The 25570-nt window shown below is 39.8% G+C and overlaps 1 protein-coding gene across 1 annotated transcript in view; it reads left to right on the top strand.

The window, feature by feature from the left end:
* PP2D1 (protein phosphatase 2C like domain containing 1) overlaps positions 1 to 25570 on the top strand; it is a 39452-nt gene that overhangs the window by 1420 nt on the left and 12462 nt on the right. The window contains 2 exon segments of the mRNA XM_067033488.1: positions 21493 to 21600; positions 21602 to 22533. Coding sequence (XP_066889589.1) covers positions 21493 to 21600; positions 21602 to 22533 — 1040 coding nt within the window.

The following is a 25570-nucleotide window of genomic DNA, read 5'->3' as shown; positions in this document are numbered from 1 at the left end:
TAATGTGAGTCATAATTTCTATATAATATGGGTCATAATGTGCGTATTATCAAATTCTTTACATACCGTAAAGCTCTTGCCCAGCTCCGGCCAGACCGCCTGCAGAAATGTGCTTTTCCCTGGAAATATTCCCCTTCCCATCCCGTTTTTTCCAGTTAATTTTCTCTATCCTTTTCCTAGATTCTCTGTGTTCTTTTGACTTTTAATGCAAAGTGATATGTAAAAATGAACATTTTTTTTTTAAGCTTGTAGATCCAGACGTTAGACGGCACAAAAGGAAATAACCTCTCCCAACTTGAGTCCCGTCTCACGGTCTGAAATTGTAGATTCCCTGGTTCCACCAGGACAGTTACCTGGGGCTTCTTTTCTTAGCTTGATGTGCTCCGCTTTACCACTGTTACTCGCTTCTGGCTCTACTGAGGTGTTTTGCAGATTTTTATGATTCTTGCCTAAGCTGGATGGGAGTCTTAAAGACTGATATCCCATGAACAAAATCCAATATCATGAAGTCAGCAGATATTGATAGGGGTTTAGGTTCCACAATGTAAGCATTTGTCAAACTGATGGCCCCCTTGAGATCTGTGCATTTCACTGGATAAAAATATCCCTCATATATTAAAAAAATTTAATATTAAAGTCTAGTTGGTGGTGCTCCTGCTGAAAGTTTAGGGGTGCAGTGTCGTGATATATGCAGTATGCTTTAAGAAGCATTAAAAAAAAAAAGATGGGGTGGGATAGGGAGGGTGGGAGGGAGGGAGATGCAAGAGGGAAGAGATATGGGGACATATGTATATGTATAACTGATTCACTTTGTTATAAAGCAGAAACTAAGACACCATTGTAAAGCAATTATACTCTAATAAAGATGTTAAAAAAGAAAAAGATGGATTGATGCATCTGTGAATGTGCTAATAGGCAGATGAACAGATACATGATAAAGCAAGGAGACTGAAATGTGAAATGTTAAGAGTTGAATCTAGGTAGTAGGTATATGGGTGTTCACTGTGCGGTTTTAAAATCGTCTATGTTTGAAATTTTCATCATAAAATGTTGCGGGGGGGAGCCCAGCTTCAATATTAACTCATCCCTCACCCCTTCCTCCCAAGCTGTCCCGGGAATTCAGGAGGCAGGCTATTTCCAGGATGTTCGAAGCAGAAGAAAACAACCTCATTTCAACCGGCCCTGAAAACCATCACTGTCTGAATGGTGAATGGCTTGTGACATCGACTGAATATTATTTTTCATTATTTCCCTGCTCAGAGTACCCAGATGACATACTGCCTTAGGCCGAAGGCCCACAGTTTCAAGGCCTTATTCAAAATGTGTTATGAGCACCAGGCAAGGACTGTTCAAGGGCAAAGAGTTCAGGAGGCTTGTTGCCTCTGCATAATTAGGCTGCTGTGAGCATTTGGTGAGCTCCTGTGTGCACTCCTTTTTATGAAGTGAGCTCCAAGAAAAGAAAAGGCAATGTTTTCATTTACAAAGTATTCACAACTGTGAAAGGATGTCCCTCTAAAATGGAAATCTCATGCATGTGCCCTGAAAAGAAGGGAACTTGGAATTTAGGAACTGAGAGACTGATTTGCCCTAAAGGCTGTTACACAGAAGACCCAGATTTACCTCCTGACCAATGAAAAAGCGCCAAGAGTCTCTTCCCCGTCCAAGCCAATGAACTTACTGCTTGGACTGCAACCAGACTCCCTGTCTTTGCTCTCCCCCACCCCATAAATACAGCCCACCCACACACCAGCACAGTTGCCCTTAGCTTGCTGTGGTTTGCATTTCCTTAAATTGCAATTCCCATGCTATTCCTGAGTAATCTCAATTTCTGGTAGTTCAAGCTTGCCTCAGTTTACATCTTCATTTAGTTTAATGCAACTTGCTGAGGTAAGCAAACCACAATTAGGAAAGAAAAGGCTTGGGGAGTAGGAATTGAGGGAGCAGGTTGACCCCTGGAGGTTAGTTCCGGCTTATTAATACTATAGAATAGTATGCAGCTATCACAAAGAATGACCATTATACAAATGTAATAGAATAGGTAGATCTCCAGGAAATGCTGCTGAATTAACCCTGTACAGTATAATACCATCTATATTAAAAGCAAACTCACACTGGCATATAAGTACAATTCTCTATGTGTTTGGTCAATGCATATAAAAATGCAAAAGCCAGAGAAAGATTTAGAAAGATATGCAGTCGACTCCTAAATGTTGTTGCCTTTACTGGGCTCCCTTGAGAGTAAAACTTCTTTTTCTCATTTTTATATTCCCGGTGCCTCACTCAAAGGAAGTTCTCAATAAATAGTAGTAGTTCTTTCTACGTGCAAACCGGACACTCTCTGCTTCCCTTGCTCTACCATGATCCCCCTCTTCATGATAGAGTTTTAAAATTGTAAATGCAGGGGCTTCCCTGCTGGCACAGTGGTTAAGAATCCGCCTGCCAATGCAGGGGACACAGGTCAAGCCCTGGTCCAGGAAGATCCCACATGCCACGGAGCAACTAAGCCTGTGTGCCCCAACTATTGAGCCTGCACTCTGGAGCCCATGAGCCACAACTACTGAGCCCGTGTGCCACAACTACTGAAGCCCAGCTGCCTAGAGCCTGTGCTCTGCAACAAGAGAAGCCACCGCAATGAGAAACCTGTGCACCACAACAAAGAGTAACCCCCACTCGCTGTAACTAGAGAATGCCCGCACGCAGCAACTAAGACCCAATGCAACCAAAAATAAATAAATAAAAATAAAATTTTTTTAAAAAATTGTAAGTGCAAACCTGATCCCACAAGGGCTTCTCATAACACTGAAAATACAATCACAACCCCATAACCTGATTGGCAAGGCCTACCTCTCCAGGCCCTTCTCCCAGCTGTGTGGTTTACTCCACCCTAACTCAGGAAGCTTTTTCCTGCCTCAGGGCCTTTGCATTTGCTGTCTTGCCTGACACCTTCCCCCAGACAGCATGGCTGGCCCTATTCATCTAGTATCCTTTGCCTGGAGATGCCTTCCCATCTATGAAAGGAAGGATGGGGACCATTTGCTTTTACTCCAACATCTAGTACCTCTTTGCCATATTCCTTCTTAGCCACCTTCTATAATACACCAACATCCTGAAGCCCACGGATGGATTGAAATTGTCCCCACTGAAGATGCAGACTCTAAGGACTAGTCTGGACAAGGGAGTATCACAGCAGGTTTGGCCCAGTGTGTGGCCAATGGCTGGCATCCTTCCCTCCCAGCACAGCCACCTGCTTATTTAGAGACAACAGCTTGATGAGAATATAAAATAAAGAAGAAGGAGACAGATGCCTTAGGCTTGGGCCAACTTCCCACTGGAGAAAGTGGCTGTGATCACTGGACATTTATTTTAATAACCTCTAAAATAAAATCTATCTGTCTAAAGAAAAATTACTAGAAAACAATAATGAAATCAATCCTAGGATGGGGAAACATAAAATCTCCGTCCCTGGTTTTCAAGCATCTTTGCAATTAAATCATGATTTCCAGTGTGAGTCTTAACTATGCAGCAAATACCATTAGGGTTATTTTTTTCATTTTTATTTTTAGTTGTTCTTAATAGCAGTTTTCATACCTAATATGAATAGGCCTAAATGTGTTTGGCTGAGCACTGCCCTTGTAAAAAGAGAGGGTTTTTTCCCTTTTGTTTTCTGTTTATAATTACTAACACATATGACTGTTTTATCAGCCTACCTACCATTTACAATGAAGGTACAAAGTAAGTAAAAGAATTGAAGTCTCCTTCTTCTGAACTCTGGCTAAATGGCTGACTGCTTTTCTAAAGCAATATGTGAGTATCTATCTCTTTGAGCAACTTGAAAATTATATAAGAAAATCAAATTTCCAAAGAACCAAACTTTGGTATGACCTAGATTTTCTCTAACAATCTGAATAACATGAATTTTACTAATGTTAGTGCCAGATTATTGTTTAAAATAAACATAAGAGGGAGTCTAATTCCCTAACTCTATAAAAGTGTTCATACACAATTTCACAAATTAAGAAAAAGATTTTTAGGACAGGTTTTCTAGTTTAGGGTCTCCTTATCAAGGGAAAATCTGTTTCCTCAAGTCCTTAATCTTAAGTCTTGTCTGGCTGACCCTCTGGGTCTAAAATCAAAGCTCAGAGTGGAGTGTTTCAAAATTTATAAAGTAGGTGCTATACATCAACAACCACTTTGGGTGAAAACAGCAAACAAACAAACAAACAAAAGTGTGAAGCATAGTAACATGACATCCTCCCAAAGCACAAAAATGTGTATGTTATAAAATATTTCAAACATATAGAAAAATAAAGGGAGTGATTTAATTTCTGTACATTCACCAACCACATTTTCTTAATGTTTTCATTTGCCGGAGAGATATATATTATTAGTTTAAGAAATCCTCCTTCCTAACTCCCTTTATCTCAGTTTCCCAGTGCCTGCCTCCCCAGAAGTCAACACTCTAAGGCAGGCTGTGTCCTTCTTGTTCATGTTTTTCAACATTTACAAAATAAAGCCTGTAGTAAGCACACTAATTTAAAAAAAAATTTTATTAGAGTTGATTTACAATGTTGCGTTAGTTTCTGGTGTACAGCACAGTGATTCAGTTGTACATAAATATCTATTCTTTTTCAGATTCTTTTCCATTATAGTTTATTACAAGATACTGATTATAGTTCCCTGTGGTATACAGTAGGCCCTTGTTGTTTATCTATTTTATATATAGTAGTGTAAGGTATATCTGTTAATCCCAAACTCCTAATTTATCTCTCCACCTCCCATCTCCTTTGGTAACCATAAGTTTGTTTTCTATGTCTGTAAGTCTGTTTCTGTTTTGTAAATCAGTTCATTTGTATTATTTTTTAAGATTCCACATATAAGTGATATCATATGATATTGGTCCTTCTCTGTCTGACTTACTTCACTTAGTATGATCATCTCTGGGTCCAGCCATGTTGCTACAAATGGCATTATTTTGTTCTTTTTTATGGCTGAGTAATATTCCATTGTATATATGTACCACATCTTTATCCATTCATCTGTTGATGGACATTTAGGTTGCTTCCATGTCTTGGCTATTGTGAATAGTGCTGCTATGAACATTGGAGTAAGCATGCTCATATTAATTGTCTAACTCAATGAATTTTTATATATGCATATACTTTGTCATCCACCATCCAGATTGATATAACAATATATTCCCAACACCCAAGAAGGCTTCTTTTTGCCCCTTTCTAGTCAGTACCCTAAGGCAACCATTATTCTGGCTTCATCATCATAGATTAGTCTTGTCTGTTCTTGAACTTCATGTAAATATGCCCATACAGCATGGACTCATGCTGTCAGGCTTTTTTTTGGAATACCGTTACGTTTATGATATCTGTCATGTTGTTCCATGTGCCATCTGTCACTTATTTTTATGGTTGTGTAGTATTCTGTTATATGACTATCACAGTTTGTTTATTCATTCTCTTGTTGATGAACATTTCCAGTTTTTTACTACTATGAATAAAGTTGCTATGAATATTCTTATAGTGCCTTTTCATTGTCATATATGCTTATTTCTCCAGGGTATATACCTAGGGGGGACAGTTGCTAAATCATAGGGAAAGTGTATGTCAAGCTTTAATAGGTCCTGTTCCTCCCAAAATGATTGTACCAATTTATACTCCTGCCACACTGTGTGAGGATGACAGCGCCGACCTCCTCATAAAGCTTTGCTACCGTCGATTTCTTTAATTTTCACTCTTTTGGTGGTTGTTGAGTAGTATATTTCTTTGTGGTTTTCATTAGCATTTACAACACGCATAATAACAATGAGCACATTTTCATTTGCGTCTTGGCATCTAGGATGTCCATCGTTTGTGAAATAAATGTCTGTGCTAGTCTTTTACCCATTTTTTATTGTTTTGTGGTAGATTTTTAATGTACAGTCTGGATTTGAATCCTTCGATGGATATATATGTTGCAAATCTCTTAGTCTGTGACTTGCTCTTTTACTCTTTTGAGGGTCCTTTGATGATCAGAAGCTTTTACTATTATGGGTTTGATTTGTTAGTATTTTATTTTATGTTTAGTGCTTCCATGTGTCCCATTTAAAAACTCTGCCTAGCCCGTGTTTGTAAAGATACTCTCCTATGCATTCTTTGAGTTTTTTTGACCTTATCTCTCACATGTATGTCTCTTTTGCAACTCAGTCAGTTACTGAGTATAATGTGATGTGGCAGTGGTCATGGTCACCATCTTATTAAACTTTCTCTTTGTATTTTATTTCTAAACTCTCATGTGAAATGCTTGGAGTAGAAGGATGGCCTTATAGCATGGCCTTCTAGCTCAATCTTTACTGAGAGTTCACTGTAATATTGCCTTTTAAGAATAGTCCTGGGCTTCGCTGGTGGCGCAGTGGCTGAGAATCTGCCTGCCAATGCAGGGGACATGGGTTCGATCCCTGGTACGGGAAGATCCCACATGCCGCAGAGCAACTAAGCCTGTGCACCACAACTGCTGAGCCTTTGCTCTGGAGCCCGCGAGCCACAACTACTGAAGCCCACGTGCCTAGAGCCCGTGCTCCACAACAAGAGAAGCCACCGCAATGAGAGGCCCGTGCACTGCAACAAAGAGTAGTCCCCACTTGCCACAACTAGAGAAAGCCAGTTCTCAGCAATGAAGACACAACACAGCCAGAAATTAATTAATTAATTAATTTAAAAAAAAAAAAAAGAATAGTCTTGATACTCCCATTAAAGACTGCATGCTCTTTAATTTGTTTTTAAAGCAGAATCACCCTTGGCCTCAGGCAAAAGGAGCCTCTACACTGGGGTCCACAGTTTAAAGAATCCCTCGTGTCATAAATGCTCAAAGACAAAGTGGAGGCGGGGGCATCTCTGTCACTTGTCACCTGGTATGAGCTTCAGACAGGGCAACCCCATAAACCTAGACTTCACCCTTCTACCCAGCAGGATCAAGCCCTTGCCTGAGACTCACTTCCTCGCATCTGTTGTCCTTGAGCCTGGAAACCGAAGGCGCCTGCATAGGAATACTGAGAAGTTTTGCATGTGAAAGAGGCACAGTTTTGGAGTGCAGGAAGGATTTGAGTGGCAGGAATGCTTAGGTAAGAGAAAAGACAAATTAATTAACTTGTCAAATCCTCCTTCTAAGCATGAATGCAAAAGATTCTTGCATAACAAAGTATTCTTTCCCAGAGTACCAAGCAGCCGTTTTCTTGCTTCTCTTTGTGTTCCAATTCATGGTTCTGAGGATCCTCATCAACTAGCACCACATTCACTAATGCTGCCCAGTGTCTGAGGAGCATTTTGTAATGTTAAGGAATTCATTTTACCCTTAAATGTATATGTATATAGATCTAAACATTATCTCTGGGAAGCACAAAATAGACTTTTTCATTGGCAAATAGATGAACATTGAATGCAAAGAGTGTGAACAGTTCTATAAAATTATTTAGGAAGACGTCACTGAATTTTCTATAAAGCTAATAAAACATTCAGCTTATTTTAATATCTTTGACTAAAAATTTGATAGTGATTAACTATAACTTCATTTTGCCTTTTAGTTTTGAAAGGGCACTTTGACTATGGTAGAAGAAAGAGAATTTTTTAAAAAAATTTTTAAATTTGAAATTTTAAATAATTTAAATAAATAATAAATTATTATTATAATAATAAATAAATTTTAAATAATTTGAATTTTTAAATTTTTTTACATTCATGTCATTCACCTTTTTTTGGATGAACATACATTTAAATTTTGTACACTTTAAATACGATTACATTTTGACCAGGTAGTCATGTATAATTTTGAAATAAAAAAATAAAGAAAAAGAAGTCCATGACAAAAAAGTGCTTAGAATATTGTCTGGCAAATAATGGGTATTCCATAAATATTAGGGATACATTTCTGCCACCCACTCTTTTCCTCGCTTGGTTTTAACATGATATCAGATTAAACATCCTTTCCCTCCCTCTTTTTCCCACTCTCCACCCTCCAAATACAAACATACATATCCTGTTTGGAATGTGGTTGCCTTATGGAAACAAGTCTAAAATTTGGAAGAAAACAGAGCTAGCAGAGTTGACAGGAGACATTAGGGGAATCTAGTTGAGGCCAAATTAAAAGTTCAGTTGTTAAAGATACCCAATTCTTTTTGCAGAATTCTCACATACCGCATGTGTCAGGCACTGCTCAGCCTAGTGAGAAATGTGGGTCTCAGAAATGTGGGTCTGACCAAAGGGAATTTAACAGATTCTTGCTAATCATTTGACTTACAGGTTGGGCTGCCAGCCCTCAGCAAACCAAATGAAAGCTTCAGGAAGTTAGCACTGCTGGCCACATCCTCACAGCTTTAGACACACACCTGGAATGTTTAAACAGCTGGAATCCAATTTCTGAGTTGATCTATGAGAAAATCAAATTTGTTGTAGCACTCAACAATAATAAAGGAAGAATAACTAACAGTTCAGGAGTACTTACTACATGGTAGTAGGCACTGCGCTAATCCCTTTCTGCAAAATGTTCCATCTAATCCTTACCAGGACATGAGGGCTATTATCTCCATCGTAGAGATGAGGAACTTGGGGCTCAGAGAAGTTAAGTAATTTATACCAGACTGTCTCCTGATTTTAACCACTTTAACTTACAGCTGATGACAATGGTGGCTACTGTTTTTTTGTTTGCTTGTTTTTGTTTTTTTTAAATTTTTATTGGAGTAGAGTCAATTTACAATGTTGTGTTAGTTTCAGGTGTACAGTAAAATGAATCAGTTATACGTACATATGTGTATACACATATACATATGTGTGTGTATATATCTATATATTTATCTCTCTCTCTCTCTCTCTCTCTCTCTATATATATATATATATATATATATATATATATATATCCACTATTTTTTAGATTCTTTTCTCATATAGTCCATTACAGAGTATTGAGTAGAGTTCCCTGTGCTATACAGTAGGTCCTTATTAGTTATCTATTTTATATATAGTAGTGTGTATATGTCAATCCAATCTCCCAATTTATTCCTCCTCCCCCTTACCCCCTGGTAACCATAAGTTTGTTTTCTACAACTGTGACTTTATTTCTGTTTTATAAATAAGTTCATTTGTACCCTTTTTTAAGATTCCACATATAAGCGATATCATATATTTGTCTTTGACTTACTTCACTCAGTATGACAATCTCTAGGTTCATCCATGTTGTTGCAAGTGGCATTATTTCATTCTTTTTTATGGCTGAGTAATATTCCAGTGTATATATGTACCACATCTTTATCCATTCCTCTGTCAATGGACATGTAGGTTGCTTCCATGTCTTGGCTATTGTAAATAGTGCTGCAGTGAACATGGGGTGCAAGTATCTTTTCGAATTATGGCTTTCTCCAGTTATATGCCTAGGAGTGGGATTGCTGGGTCATATGGTAGCTCTATTTTTAGTTTTTTAAAGAACCTCCATACTATTCTCCATAGAGGTTGTACCAATTTACATTCCCACCAACAGTGTGGAAGGGTTCCTTGATGGTGGCTACTGTTTACTGAAGCTGACTAAGGGCCTGAACATGTGTTATAAAAAATTTCATCTTTGTAAAAACTCTAATGGGAAGCATTTAGGAGTCCCAGCTACAGATAAAGAACATTCAGCAGCAGCATCTGGAATTATGTGGAATATAGACGATAATAATAATAGGTACAGAGTCTCTTCCCCACTTCCTCTTTTCTGTGCAGAAGAGGCTGTTTTTCATTCTAGGGCTGTACTAGTCAATATAGCTTTCTGTGATAATGAAAATGTTTTAAATCGGCACTGTCCAATATGGTAGCTACTGACTACATGTGGCCATTGAGCACGTAAAACGTGGCCAATGACACTGATGAACTAAAATTTTAATTTTCTTTTAACTAGTTAAATTTAAATAGCACACGTGGCCAGTTCTCTTACTCCACTCTTCTTTCTCTTAGCTCTACTATTGGTCAGCTTCTGGGGCAGGATCCTCAGACTAAAGCACTGCTAAGAACTGAGGAAGAGGGAAAAAGGCCAGGTTCTGGGCTTCCCTGGTGGCACAGTGGTTGAGAGTCCGCCTGCCGATGCAGGGGACACGGGTTTGTGTCCCGGTCCGGGAAGATCCCACACGCTGCGGAGCGGCTGGACCCGTGAGCCATGGCTGCTGAGCCTGCACGTCCGGAGCCTGTGCTCCGCAACGGGAGAGGCCACAACAGTGAGAGGCCTGTGTGCCGCAAAAAAAAAAAAAAAAAAAAAAAAAGAATCAGGATCTTTCTTACTCCCTTTATTCAAAACTAAATATTTATAGGGAATTCCCTGGCGGTCCAGTGGTTAGGACTCTGGGCTTTTCACTGCTGAGGGCACGGGTTCAATCCCTGGTCAGGGAACTAAGATCCCGCAAACTGTGCAGGCACAGCCAAAGAAAAAAAAAAAAAACTAAATATTTAAGTGTGCAAACACTTATTTCACATGTTCATTTATTTATCTAACAAATATTTATGGCACTCTTCCCACATGGCAGGTATATCTGCTTATTATAAGTCTATGCATTGGCCCCCGGGTTAAAACGGCAAGCAAGGCAGGACTGGAGAGACAGACATTAATTAAATCATCACACAAATGCATCATTACTAAAGGGAAAGTATCAGGAGTTGTGAAGGCGTTTAAGGACGGAGAATTCACGTGAGACATCAGGAAACACTTTAATTTTTTTTTTTTGGCTGCGTTGGCTCTTCGTTGCTGCGCACGGGCCTTTCTCTAGTTGTGGAGAACAGGGGCTACTCTTCATTGTGGTGCATGGGCTTCTCATCGCGGTGGCTTGTCTTGTTGTGAAGCACCGCCTCTAGGCACGCGGGCTTTAGTAGTTGTGGCTCACAGGCTCAGTAGTTGTTGCGCACGGGCTTAGTTGCTCCACGGCATGTGGGATTTTCCCTGACCCGGGCTCAAACCCCTGTCCCCTGCTTTGGCAGGAAGATTCTTTACCACTGTGCCACCAGGAAAGCCCTGGGAAACACTTTTCTGATGGTGCTCAAGTTCAGCTTGTGGAAGTGATGTTTTAGCTGAGAAACTAAGAATGAGTTAGAATTAACTGAGTGACAAGGAAGGAAAAGCATTCAGGGTGGAGGGAATAGCATGTACAGGCCTGAGGTGTGCAGAGTGTGGACATGATTGAGGAACTTTAAAGAAAGGGTGAGTGGGGGAATTCCCTGGCAATCCAGTGGTTAGGACTCTGCGCTTTCACTGCCAAGGTCCCCGGTTCAATTCCTGATTGGGGAACTAAGATTCCACAAGCTGCGTGCAGTGTGGCAAAAAAAAAAAAAAAAAAAAGAAAAAAGAAAAGAAAAAGAAAAAAAAAAAAAGGGACAGTGAGAAGACACAGGCTGAGGCTTTCTACACAGCTTCATCTGCCATATCAGGGCTTTTTGACCTTTATCCTAAAAGCAGTGGCTGGCTACTGAAAGGATTTAAGCAGAGGAGTGACCTGATTAGAAAATAAACTTAAAAAACAAAACCAAACACACAAAAACCTTGGTTTTCACAAGGGCGTCATTGTTCCGTGTTCCTTCCTTCCCTCTCCAGCAGGCAGGCAGGTGACTTCCCCAGACACAGGGCTGCAGCTGGCTCAGGACAGACTAGAAGAGCTTGGTCCTGGGCCCAGCAGATGAATGGAGCTGAGCTGTGTTCTTTCCTCTCGTGCTCTGTGTGTTCTGTGTGTTTCTGCCATTGAATAAATACTGGGTATTTATAAAAACTGTCAGCAAGCCACCCACTCCCTTTTCTCTGCCTCAGGCCCAGAAGCCCTCAAACAGTAACAGGCTGTACCAGAATCTCTGTGATATCCAGAGATCCAGCTCCTAAAGGACAGCTAAATATAACTCTCTTACACACAGGCTGGTGCCTGTCGTCTCCACTTTTACGATCCTAGCTGTGGAACATCCAGGAAACTTGAACTTGACGGGCGGTTTACACCAAACCAGGGCAGAGGGGTGTCATTGAGGAGGTGGGGTGACTTTCAGTATTTTCTTTTCTGGCCACCTTTGCATTGAGCCACAGGTCATGGATTGGCCTTCAGAGGGGAGAATGACAAGTGAAAGAATTTATTCCAGTGAGAGAAAGGCAAGAAGAGTAAAAAGGAGAGGAAAGACTTGTGAGTGTATTTGAACTTCAAAATAATGAGATTCCAACTTCCTTCACAAAATGCAACTGTTACGGTCCTCTTCTTCCAAAATGAATTGATTTTACCTCCTTCCCTGGCATCGTAGAAAAGTCACCCATTTTGCTGGTTAACACACTTGACCTTGATTCCCAGCTCTGCCGCTTAATCTGGGCAAGGTAACTCACTACCCAGAGCTTCAGGGTCCTTGTCTGTAAAATGGGGTAATGGTGATTGTTTGCAGGGTTGTGTGGCTGTGAGACAATGTGGATGGAATGCTTAGAAATAAGCAGAGACTTCCCTGGCGGTCCAGGGACTCCACGCTTCCAATGTCGGGGACATGGGTTCGATCCCTGGCCCGGGAACTGTGATCCTGCAAGCTGTGTGGCACAGCCAAAAAAAAAAGAAAAGAAGAAAAAGAAAAAGAAATAAGCACCGGCTTTGTTATTATCTAGTAATGCGTCTGTGTGTCTCTCTTCCCCATGACACTGAGCTCCTCAAGTGCAGAGAACTCTCACTGGCCTTTATATCTACTACCTACTCCTACAAGTGCTCAAGATATAAAATGAATGATTGATGTAGTTATCTAATAGTAAAGGAATTCCTCTCTTCCTGCCCAAGATGGTCAATCCTCTAATTTCCTACACCCTTGACTGTTTATTTAGACACAATTGGGAAAATAAAATTAGTGGATACACTTCCAGAAAGATATTTTCCTACAATGTTTGTACTTACACAGCCACATACATATTTTAAATTAAATAACTTTATTTTTAAAGCAGTTTTAGGGTTACAGAAAAATCAAGCAGAAAGTACAGAGATTTCCCACATGCCGCTTCACTCCCTTCCCTCTACTGTATTAACATCTGGCAATAGTGTGGTACATTTGTTACAACTAATTAGCCAGCAATGATATGTTGTTATTGACAAAGTCCATAGTTTACATTAAAGTTCACTCTTTGTGTTGTACATTCTATGAGTTTTGACAAATGTATAATGGCATGTAGCCACCATTACAGTTTCATACAGAATAGTTTTGATGCTCTAAAAAGCTCCTGTGCCCACCCATTTATCCCTCCCACCCCACCCCCCAACCCCTATAAACCACTGATTCTTTTACTATCTCCGTAGTTTTGTGTTTTCCAGAAGTTGTGCAGCCAGAATCATACAATATGTTACCCTTTCAGATTGGCATCTTTTACCTAGTAACATGCATTTAAGATTTATCCATGGATGCAGTGTTGGAAGGCCCACACTGCAAGGAGGTTGAGGGCAGCCTCTGGAAACTGAGGGCTACCTCCAGTAAACAGTCAGCAAGAAGCCAGGGTCCTCTGTCTTGGAAATGCAAGGAAATGAACTCTGCTATCGACCTGAGTGAACTTGTGAGTGTATCCTTCCCTAGCTGAGCCTCCTGATGAGAACCTAGCCCTGACCAATATCTGACGGCAGCCTCACAGAACACCCACCCAAGCTGTGCTGCACAGAAAACATGAGGTAATAATTATATGTTGATTTAAGTTACTAAGTTGTGGTAGTTTACTATACAGCAATAGATAACTAATATACTCCTGTTGAGAGATATTTGGGTTGTTTCCAGTTTTTCCTGACTATCAACTATGGTAATATAACTGCTCTGATGCATGTCTCCTGGTGCATACCCGCAATTGTTTCTATAGAGCAAATTACTCAAAATGGACTTACAGGCATAAGGCATTGGGCAAGACAGAGGGTGGCAAACTTTTTCTGGGAAGGACCAGGTAGTAACTGTTTTGAGCTCTGAAGGCCCTGTAGTCTCTGTTGCAACTATTCAATTCTGAAATCATATTACGAAAGTGCCAAAGACAATCCATGTGAGAATGAGCCTGGCTGTGTTTTAATACTTCATTTGTGAACACTGATATGTGAATTTTGAATTATTTTCACATGCTACAAAATATTGTATTTCTGGTTTGTTTCAACCAATTAAAAATGTAAAAAACATTCTTAGCTTGCAGGCTACATAAAAACAGGTAGAGGCCAGATGGGCCCACAGGCCATAGTTTGCACGTCCTTGGGATTTTCAATTTACCGGATAGGGCAACATTGCTTTCTGAAGTGATGGTCCTGATTTTCCCTCCCGTTAGTAGTGTAACGTTTAGGAGTTCTCATGGCACCACATCCTCACCCATATTTGTGACATCTATGCAATATTGAGTTTTCCAATCCAAAACATAGATGAGTCTTTGCCTTTATTCATATTTTCTTTTATGTTCTTGGTAGTGTTTTACAGTTTTTTCATATGAATTTTTCCCTCATACTTTTTTTGAGTTTATTTCTTTTTTAAAAAAAATGTTCTTTTTGGGGTTTTTTGGGCTGCATTGGGTCTTCATTTCTGCGTGTGAGCTTTCTCTAGTTGGCAGCGAGCGGGGGCTACTCTTCATTGCGGTAAGTGTGCTTCTCATTGCGGTGGCTTCTCTTGTTGTGGAGCATGGGCTCTAGGCACGAGGGCTTCAGTAGTTGTGGCATGCGGGCTCAGTAGTTGTGGCTCATGGGCTTAGTTACTCCGCAGCATGTGGGATCTTCTCGGACCAGGGATTGAACTCATGTCTCCTGTATTGGCAGGCTGATTCTTAACCACTACACAACCAGGGAAGTCCCGGGTTTATTTCTAATTAAATTATTTTCTTGTTATAATAGCTAGTGGGTTCTTTTTTCTCTTGTATTTCAAATTATTTTTTGTACATTAATTATATAATCCTCCACCTTAGAAGGTTTCTTTATTTTTTCTTTATATTTGGGCAAACTTAGTACAAGTTGTCATTTTAGTGGACACATGATAGTCTCAAGAATATTAAAGGCTTGGGACATCCCTGGTGGTCCAGGGGTTAAGAATCCACCTTTCAATGCAGAGGATGCAGGTTCAATCCCTGGTCTGGGAAGATCCCACGTGCCGTGGGACAACTAAGCCCACACAACTGGAGTTGAGGCCCGTGCGCCACAACGAAGAGCCTGCATGCCACAACTAAGACCTTACACAGCCAAAAAAAAAAAAAAAAGACCATTAAAGTCTTAAGACTCTGAAATAGCTTTGCATTGTTTCCTGCCCACTCTTTCAAGTTGCTTTTGAAACATGTATATGTACATATTACGTGTGTGTGTGTGTGTGTGTGTGTGTGTGTGTGTGTGTGTAAAGGTGACATGGAGCTAGGGTGATGAGGATAGATATAGACATAAGCAGGGCTGAAAGTGAGCAGAAAGAAACAAATAGGTGAAAGTGGATCTTGGGGAGAGAATTTAATGGAAATGTTTATGCAAAGGTGGTTGTGGAACGTGGGGAGACTAAATAATGTTACTAAGTTAATATTAATGATAATAACAATTACGTATTGAGCATCTATGCTGTACACTGTGCTCAGTGTTTGACAGACATCGCTCATTTCACATCAACCAGCAAGGTTCCTAGTATTATGTCTATCTCACTGCTGACAAAATTGGGGTCCCAAATGGCTAGATAACCTAAGAGCACCAACAAACCAGCAGCAAGCTGGGATTCAAGTCCAGCCGGCGTGCTCCTAAGCCTTTGCTACTTCCATTCTGCCATGTTGACTTTCCATGGGTCGGACATCCCTCAAGCAGCAGCATCCACATGAAGAGGCCTGGACCTCTGTGTTCGTGTTCATTGTAGTGTTATTATAGCAAACAAAACAGAACAAAAACAACCACTTCTTTATAGGTAAATGGTTCAATAATTTATGTTACATGTTTATACTTACTGTAGAATATAATACAGTGGTTAAAAAGAATGGGGTAGGGGGAATTCCTTGGAGGTTCAGCAGTTAGGGCTCAGCACTCTCACTGCCGAGGACCAGGGTTTGATCCCTGGTTGGGGAACTAAGATCCCACAAGACATGCAGCGTGGAAAAAAAAAAATGGGGTAGGTTGATAGGTACTATCAACCTAAAAAATTATCACCCCATACTAGACCCCATACTAGTAAGTGACAGGAAACATTTACAGAATAATATTATGATTATGCTGCCATGTTATTTTTTTAAGATACAGAAAACAAGACTTAATGGAGTCTACAAGTATATTCCTGTATAAAAATTCATCGAGCTGTACATTTAGAATTTCTGCAACTGACTGTAAGCAAATTAAATCTGAATTTCAAAGTAGACTGTGTCTATGTTTTCATGCACATACGTATGAAAATACATAGAAATCGGTCTGGAACAATTTACACCCAATTTTTGGCAGTGGTAACTTTGGGGAAAGGAAGATCTCTTCTTTTCCTCTACATACTTCTGTATTGTTTGAATATGGGTGTCTAATAAATACATAGAAGTACATGTTTTTGTCAATAAAAGAAATAACATAAAATAATTAATCAATTCATAGACAAAATTAACAGACAGCAAATACACTTTGGAAGAAAAGAAGCTACTGAGAATCCATGTAGAGATAGACCCAACTGCTCCCTTGCAAAGTATTTCAGGAATATGTTTTCTCTATTTTTGCCTCTCTGGAAAGAAGTTGATCCTAAGCCACTTTTGTAAGGAGGTTTTCCTACAACCCTAATCACCAGCGGGCCTGAGGGCTGCATGTGGAGATATGAACACTCAGCCACCCTGAGAGAGATACCTGACCCCGCCCAGGAGCTGGAGCTGACAAAAGATTCAGGACTTGCTTGAAAGAACTGCCTCAGTAACCTTCCCACACTGACGTGGCATGGGGGTGAGCAGGCAGTACACCTGCATGAGTGGTGTGAAGGAATTATGGAATAAGGAATTCATTCTGGGGGACTTCCCTGGCGGTCCAGTGGTTAAGACTGTGCCCTTCCAATACAGGAGGCGTGGGTTTGATCCCCGGTTGGGGAACTAAGATCCCACATGCCATTCGTCGTGGCAAAAAAAAAAAAAAAAAAAGAATTCATTGTTGAAATCTGACATCACACACACGATTTGTGGAAGGAGCCGCCAGGCAACTGAACATCTGGGAAAGGGAGCTGGAAGGACCAGAGGAGTCCCTAGCCAGTCTGAGATGCCAAGGATATCCAGCCACTGAAGTAGGACCACAGAAGGCATACTGTTGGAGGAATCTGGAGGGAGTATTTGCCTTTGGGGGTCCACTTGCTGGTGGATCTGGGGCTGCTGTTGGCAACGTAGAGGGAGCGAGGACAAGCTGGACCTGCTAGGCATCTCTGCATCTGGGGTCATCTCATTGAACCATGGCGGCGTTCAGATGTACTGCCCCCAAATTCCTTTCTTGCAAGTCTAACCTGGAATCACACAGGGAAAAGCATTCTGGAAAGCATAGTTTCTAGCCTAACCAAGTTAATGGTGGGAGATGATTCTGGAGGGAAGGTGGTGGGTTCCATTTTGGACATGTCAATTTGGGGTTGACTGGGATACGTGCTCGTGGTGATATCCAGTAAGTAGTAGGGCTTGTCCAATCTTCTTCAATATGCAAACAAGCTGTTCTAAGACTCGAGTTCTAATACAGACCTGGGGTGAGAAAGTGGAAGGCTGCTGTGGATTAAGAACCTAGGAACTAAAGATATCGACCAGGAATAAAGTCAGCCCCAAGAAATAAAGACAGTCCAAAAAACAAAAAGCCTGTACCTTTCAAGCAGTGACTTGGGGTGGCAGGATGGGGAGACTCTCCAGGGCAGGTAGGAAGGGTGTCCTGGAGAGATGGCTTGAGATACCTTACCCCTGAGTGGGAAGGCAACTGTACATTAATTGAGAGTCACTCTTTTCATTTTTTAAGTCTTATTATGCAGGCATAAGGCAGTCTATTCAATGAATGATCCTTCTTTCAGAAATTTCAAAGACAAGTTTGTTGCTTAACACAATTTGTGACCTTATTGCTTCACAGTTCTTCAGAATCATAGAGAGTTCTGACTGAGTTTCCAGGTGATGTAGTAAACATTCCATGCAGAGAGGTCCACCAGCAAGTCAGGGGACCCTCCCACCAGCATCACCACCATCACCACTATCACCCACCCCTCCACTCTTACAACTGCCAACACTAGCCAGGTTGGAGGAACAGAGGCTGGGAAAGGTGGTAAAGAGAGGGCAAAGGATGGTGGCAATCCCAAAGGAACATGGAAGTTAATAGCGCTTTCAGGTAACGTTTCTTCATTTGTATTGGATAACAAATGTAGTCAACGAACAATTATATCTGCAGTTTTCTTTTTCCTCCACTTTCTCAGTCATCAAATGAAACTTTGGCTTCCTGTTAGACTATGTATGTGGAGGAGTGGTATATTCCTCTGACTACCTTATACAAAAAGGGTTTCTGTCTCTCTCTCTCTCTCTCCTTTTATTCTGCTACATTTTTCATGAGAGTACTTATCTCTGATATTACATATTTCCATGTTTCCTTTATTTATTTATTGTCTGTCTTTCATATCAGAATATAAGTTTCATTACAGAAAATGCCTTCGTTCACATCTCTATCCCAAGCAAATAAACCAGTGCCTGGAAAATTTCAGACATCCGAGTGTTTGTTGAATGAATGAATGAATGAATGAACGAATATATGAAGATGCATTATATTCTAAGAATGGCTCCATGTGAGAGAGAGTTGTATTATGGCTATATATAGGAAAATAAAATTCTGATATAACTTTATTTTTATCTGATGACTCTAGGTCTAACTATAGAATTTGTATGCCTTATATATTGTCCCAACAGTTCCACAAGCCTCAGAAAAACTGTATCCTTTATATATCCTGAATATTACCAAATAATAGCAATTTTAAAATATTTCATATACAGTTTGGTCAGAAGAGCTGAAAAGCTTTGCCGGTAGCCATGTGGTATTTTTGTTTGTTTTTTGGGTTTTTTTTTGCGGTACGCAGGCCTCTCACTGTTGTGGCCTCTCCCATTGCGGAGCACAGGCTCCTCCGGATGCGCAGGCTCAGCGGCCATGGCTCACGGGCCCAGCCACTCCGCAGCATGTGCGATCCTCCCGGACCGGGGCACGAACCCGCGTCCCCCTCATCGGCAGGCGGACTCTCAACCACTGCGCCACCAGGGAAGCCCAGTACCCATGTTTTTCCACTACTCTGTGTGCCTGTCCACCTCCTTGGCTGGGTCCTCTTCCTCCTTCCTGCTAACTGGTCATCCCTTTGGTTTGGATTTGGAGCCCTTGCTGCTCTTTCTTAACTGAGCGTTTTTCTAGGTCAGCTTCTCAAGTGTCATGGTGCCAATTCCTAGCCAGATGAAGTTTGGGCCCCTGGTTGAGCCCTGTCATGGAGCTCTGTCCTGGCTTCATCTGACCTGTCTGGTTCTTTGTATGAGCACATGGGTGGGACTACAGACTCCTCCCCCCATAGCTTCAAGGGCAAGACACCAGCCTTATTCGTAAGCTGCACTGTAGCTGCACAGTAGCTGGTCTGTTGTAGATATTGAAGAAGTGAATGGATGCTGACTAAATACTGAAATATCGATGAGTGAGATTCATAGAATTGGGGGATTTGCTTTAAAATACTCCAGTAAAAATGAGTAAAATGAAATAACATGGCTGAGGGCACAGAGGAAACGAGAGTGAAAAAATGTTGGTAACGGTTGAAGCTGGTGATGGGTATATGGGGCCTCATTATATGTTTCCATTTTTGTGTGATTTTAAAATTTTCCACTAAAAAAAGAAACAAGTTTCTTTTCGATTCTTATGGTGGTTTTCTGCTGCTAAATCCAAATATTTGTACATTTTATAGACAACATTAATAAAATATATTGTTTTAATTAAGATAACTGAATAAAGAAAAAGTTAAAAATAGAAAAACAAACAAACAGAAACCAAAATTGGTTGGTGAGGCAAAGCCAGGAAAGCTTGTTAATAGGCTAATAGTTCAACGAGCATTTATGAAGTGGAAATTTGTAAATGAAATTTCACTGTAGGGATGAGTAGCTGTATCCAATAGAGTTGTGCATATCAGGGAATTAAATACACATAAGGAAAGGAGCAGACTAAATATACCCATATCAAATATAATTCATATATGAGTTGAGTTGAAGTTAGATAATTTTTTTACATTAAATCGAAGTATAGTTGATTTACAATGTTGTGTTAAGTTTCTGCTGTACAGCAAAGTAATTCAGTTATACATATGTATAATTTTTTAATATTCTTTTCCATTAGGGTTTATCACAGGATATTGAATAGAGTTCCCTGTGCTATACAGTAGGGCCTTGTTTATCTATTTTATATATAGTAGTTTGTATCTGTTAATCCCAAACTCCCAATTTATCCCTCCCCCACCTCCTTTTCCCTTTGGTCACCATACGTTTGTTTTCATTTTTTAAAATTTATTTTATTGAAGTATAGTTGATTTACAATGTTGTGTTAATTTCTACTGTACAGCAAAGTGATTCAGTTATACATACATATATTCTTTTTCATATTCTTTTCCATTATGTTTATCACAGGACACTGAATATAGTTCCCTGTGCTGTACAGTAGGACCTTGTTGTTTATCCATCCTATATATATAATACTAGTTTGCATCTGGAAGTTAGCTGGTTTTAAGCTAACATTTCATAAACATTTAAAGTCACTAACTTTGATTTTTCAGGTGTTAAAATATTTTGTAACCAAAGCGTTTTTTTTCAGCCCTCTCATACCTCCACAGGCCCTTTCAAAGATTTCCTGCCCTAGGAATTGCCCATAAAAATATATACAAATGGCTTCATGGGCTGAGTACTGTTGTAGATGCTTCAGATAGGAAGGAGTGTAAAAAAGGGTGTCTGCTTTCTAGAAATTTATCATCCAGCTCCTTTCCTTTCCTCAGGCCATACCTCTTTCCCTTTGCAGTCCTAAAAAATTCTGTCCTTACTATCCATTCTTTTCATTATTCTGCCTGGTTTTGGCATCTCCCATTCATTTTCTTGAGAACTCTTTAATTAGGACAAAAACATTTTAAAAAAATATTATATTTCTTTACATAATATTATTATATAAATAAAATTATTTTTTTATTAGGACAAAATCGAATACAAAAATAATTATGCTTATATTTGAAATCACGTTCCTAGATCTCAAGCATATACCTTCACTTGCCTAGATAAAATATTGTGCTGATTTATCTGAGTATTTTTTCTTAGAGGTCTAGCTGACTTTCTGGAGATTTTGCCAAATTTCATTTGGGCCTACACAGGCCAACCACCAATTCCTTAAGTACTTACTATGTGTTTTGGAGGGGAATCACAGAAAGAGGAATAAGAATATTCTAGGCCGATATAAAATCTCAAGGACCCAAAGCAAATTGCAAAGATAGGGGCCTGCTTGAAGGGATTTTCAGTGCATCATTCCAGGCATGTAAATATCTTTTATCCTGTTTGCAGAGTGTTTTGGAAATCAAGGCAATTGTACACAAGAAAACTGACATATGATTCAGATGAGGGAGTCCCACTTACACGGAGAAGAAAGCATTTTAAAAGGAAAAAGAAGAGACCATCACAAAGTGCAGGTCTATAATGAGATGATCACATTTCCCTGTTCCACATGCAAGCATGAAATTGACCTACCTGGAATATTCCTCCATAAAAAGCAGCATGTAGCTCTGGCTACATTGGGCTTTCCGTGGATGGGTGGGAAGAAACCAGGGCTCTCAGCTATTGCTGATCAGAGGCAGTCCATCATTGCTAAACTATTGTCATCTTTTGCATTTACTGAAAAAATCTTACAGAGCATTAATAATGCTTTTGAGCTCCTTTGGAAGAAACAAATACCAGCATACTATAAGATTATTGATAACATTCACAACAGTTCAATATATCCTCAAAAAATCTGTCACCTATTAATTAAAGGAGCAGCCATTTGCGAAGACAGGAATTCTACATGGAGAGCTGACATGAATGATAAATTCACTGTCGTGAATAATTTTGGCAACAAACCCAATGTGTGTTTTTTTGGTTTGTTTGATGGACATCATGGTGCCTCGGCAGCAGACTTGACATCAATGGAACTCCCAGTTTTACTTCTCCACCAACTTTCCAGACTTGATCCTTCCTACCAAATGACCCCTGAAGAGCAAAAGGTAATCAATTCTTTTCACACAGTGTTTAGAGAAGACTACAGAGCTATAGAAGACTCCTTCTCCTCCATAAAGAAAGAGACAAAAGCATTGAAAAGTGAGTATGAGAACATACACAAAGCCTTTGCAAAAGCATTTTGGAGAATGGACAGGCTTTTACGTCTTGGAAGGAAAGAAGTGTCCAGGGCTCGATGGAGCGGCTGTTCTGCAGTTACTTGCATATTGGAAGGCAACATTAAAAGTCCCAAAGCTAAGAAGTCTTGGAGAAGACTCAATGACCTTGATGCTTTGGTCCCTTTCCAGGGGATGCAGAAAATAATTTCTGGAGTGCTACATATTGCAAACACCGGTATGTATATTGAATGGTACCAGGTTACACCTTAACATGTTTTATTCCTGGCAGCAAAACCTCTCTTGCTTCCAGAATTATCTAGTGACCTATTATTTAGTGACTTACTAGTGCCTAGATATTTCACTGACCAATCTAAGAAACGATCAATAACCACAGTTTAAATGTAGATTTGCAGGCACAAAATGAATTGTAATTATGGCTCAAGGAGGCATGTACATAAAATAATGTGACCAAAGCATGATGTTTTCTAAATGGGGTAGGAACACAGCATTTGATAAAGGCAAAGCAAATCTATTACATTTGCTCAGATCGGACTGAAACCAGAACATTTCCCACACTTCCCCTTTTCAGGAGAATGGAAAGTTCTGAGTGTTGTTAGTATAGCTGCTCAAACTGGTCAGTTGTTCTGGTAACTAACATATTTGCAACAGGTCACTCTTGTGCTCACTGGCCAAGTTGCATCGATTTCATCTTAGGAAAAACAATCGTTCATGATTCAGCTGTATAGGCGTGTATTTCCTACTCCAAAAATTTTGGCTGGATTCTTTTAATTTTATTTCAAGAAGCAATTCTTTTGACATGCCGTGCTAAAGTTCTAGCTAAGGAGCTTGCCAAAATGGAAAGCCCAGAGGTAAAACAGTTTTAGCCAAGTTAATCCGAGTTCCATGCTCATTTCCATGAGATGCTTAACTAGGGTTCCACCACCCCTTTCCTCGGTAGAATTATTATTAATGACAGTGTCCACTTACTGAATATTGTGTACAGAGTAATTTCTCATGTAATCTTCCAAGAACTCTGATATCTAAAGATATCTAAGTATTGTTTTAAAAAATATATATTCTACATGTAACATTGTGTAAGTTTAAGAAGCACAACATGTTAATTTGATACATTTTTATATTGTAACATGATTGCCATTGTAGACATAATTACCACTTCTATCACATTACATAATCATCATTTCTTTATAGTGGTTGAAAAAAATTAAGTTCTAGTCTCTTAGCAAGTTTGATGATTAAAATATATACGTTCTCTCTGTTCCCAATATTGTGCATTAGACCTCTAAGACGTATTTACTGCTTGTTGCAAGTTTGGACCCTTAAACCACATCTGTTCTCCTTCCCAACCCCTGCCGCCATTTCTAAGTGGTGTTGACCCAATTGTCCAGATGAGAAAATAGAAGCTTGGAGAGGTGAAATTATTTGTTCAAGGTGTCAGAGGTAATAGGAATTGGAACTGGAAATCAAACTGCCCCTGAAGGAGATTATTTCCAGAGTCTGAGGAGTCTGGGCCTCAGGGAGTGGGACTTTGTCCCACACCAGGGCCAGATATACTCACCAAGGCCATTACAATGTCAAGGTCCCTGGAAGCTGGCCTGTTTCTGATCTAACTCTGGTTGTGAGTCCAAAATGAGAACACCAGAGTAAGCAATACCACGGAGCCAAGTGCAATGCCAATTTCCTTGGAGCATTTGCCATTTCTCAGGCTCTACCCTGAGGTTCCAAAGTGCTTCAGAGTAGGCCTACTTCATGGATGGAGAGTTTTCAGATTTCAGACTAATCTGGGAACTGACCCATATCCTTGGACTTGGGACCTCTATTAGAAAATATCATTTGATATCATGGTTCCTGGGAAATTAAAGTAAAATATACGAGATACTCAATAAGTAGATACTATCATCAAATGTTCACTGTTGTTTGGCAGGTTCTCATTTCCAGGTCAAACATTTTTTGGATCTAATTTACAGGCTTACATACATAACTGTGTTAAAATGTTTTCATTTGGGCATCCTTCATTCTAATAGAAACAAATAAGTAGGGGGAAAAAATCCAACTTGTGAAAGGGAGGTCATGATTTATGATACAAAAGTGCTCCTAAAAGAAAGTAATTTAAATGAGTTACAAAAAATAAATGTTCACACAAATTTATCAAGGGCATGTTTTGTATTTTATAAAACAAGACCTATAAAGATAGCAAGGGAATTCATTTTTCTTGTTTGAAATTTGTCAAATACCAGTCATCACAACTTTGGAATTAAAACCAAGAAAAAAACTCCACCTCACTTTATAATGAAACATGAGTGTGGTGATACAGTCATTGAATAAGTGTTGAATTTGTGCATGTGGAAAAAGATCCTTCCAAACAGACATTCTTTTTTTAAAAAAATTAATTAATTTATTAATTTATGGCTGAGTTGGGTCTTCGTTGCTGCGCGCAGGCTTTCTCTGGTTGCAGCGAGTGGGGGCTGCTCTTCGTTGTGGTGTGCAGGCTTCTCATTGCAGTGGCTTCTCTTGTTGCAGAGCACGGGTTCTAGGTGTGTGAGCTCAGTAATTGTGGCACGTGGGCTCAGTAGTTTGTAGTTCATGGGCTCTAGAGCGCAGGCTCAGTAGTTGTGGCTCATGGGCTTAGGTGCTCCACAGCATGTGGCATCTTCCCGGACCAGGGCTTGAACCCATGTCCCCTGCATTGGCAGGCAGATTCTTAACCACTGCGCCACCAGGGAAGTCCCCAAACAGACATTCTTGACTTTTTGTTCTTAGCATTTCTCATTTATATTGCATTTTATCACTTCTCCTGGTGCTCTCTTATTTTACTTCAGTAAATCCTCACAGGATTAAAACTCAAACATATTGATACAGCATACATGATTACACTTTTTTCACAACATCAAATAAACCACAAATTTTTATATTTCTAATTAACCACACTAGTTCCTTATAAACATACGGGATTATTATTTGATCCCTTAAATCCTTTTCCCCAGTGATTTTATATTTAATAGCTATATTGAGATACAACTCACAAAGCACACAGTTCATCCAGATAAAGTCTACAGTTCAATGGTTTTTAGTATATTCACTGATACAGTCTTTTCTCCCCATCTTTTTATCTTTGAATCAAGTGTCTTCTTAGAGAACATATAGTTGGATCTTGTTTGTATTCGTTTACTGTGGTTGCTGTTACAAATTTACCATAGATTTGGTGGCTTACACAACAGAAATTTATTCTCTTACCGTTCAATAAGTTCTAAATC

This window comes from Kogia breviceps, chromosome 5, assembly GCF_026419965.1.
Source record: "Kogia breviceps isolate mKogBre1 chromosome 5, mKogBre1 haplotype 1, whole genome shotgun sequence".
In the NCBI taxonomy this organism is placed as follows: domain Eukaryota; kingdom Metazoa; phylum Chordata; class Mammalia; order Artiodactyla; family Physeteridae; genus Kogia; species Kogia breviceps.
This window is presented reverse-complemented; position numbering and strand designations above follow the sequence as displayed.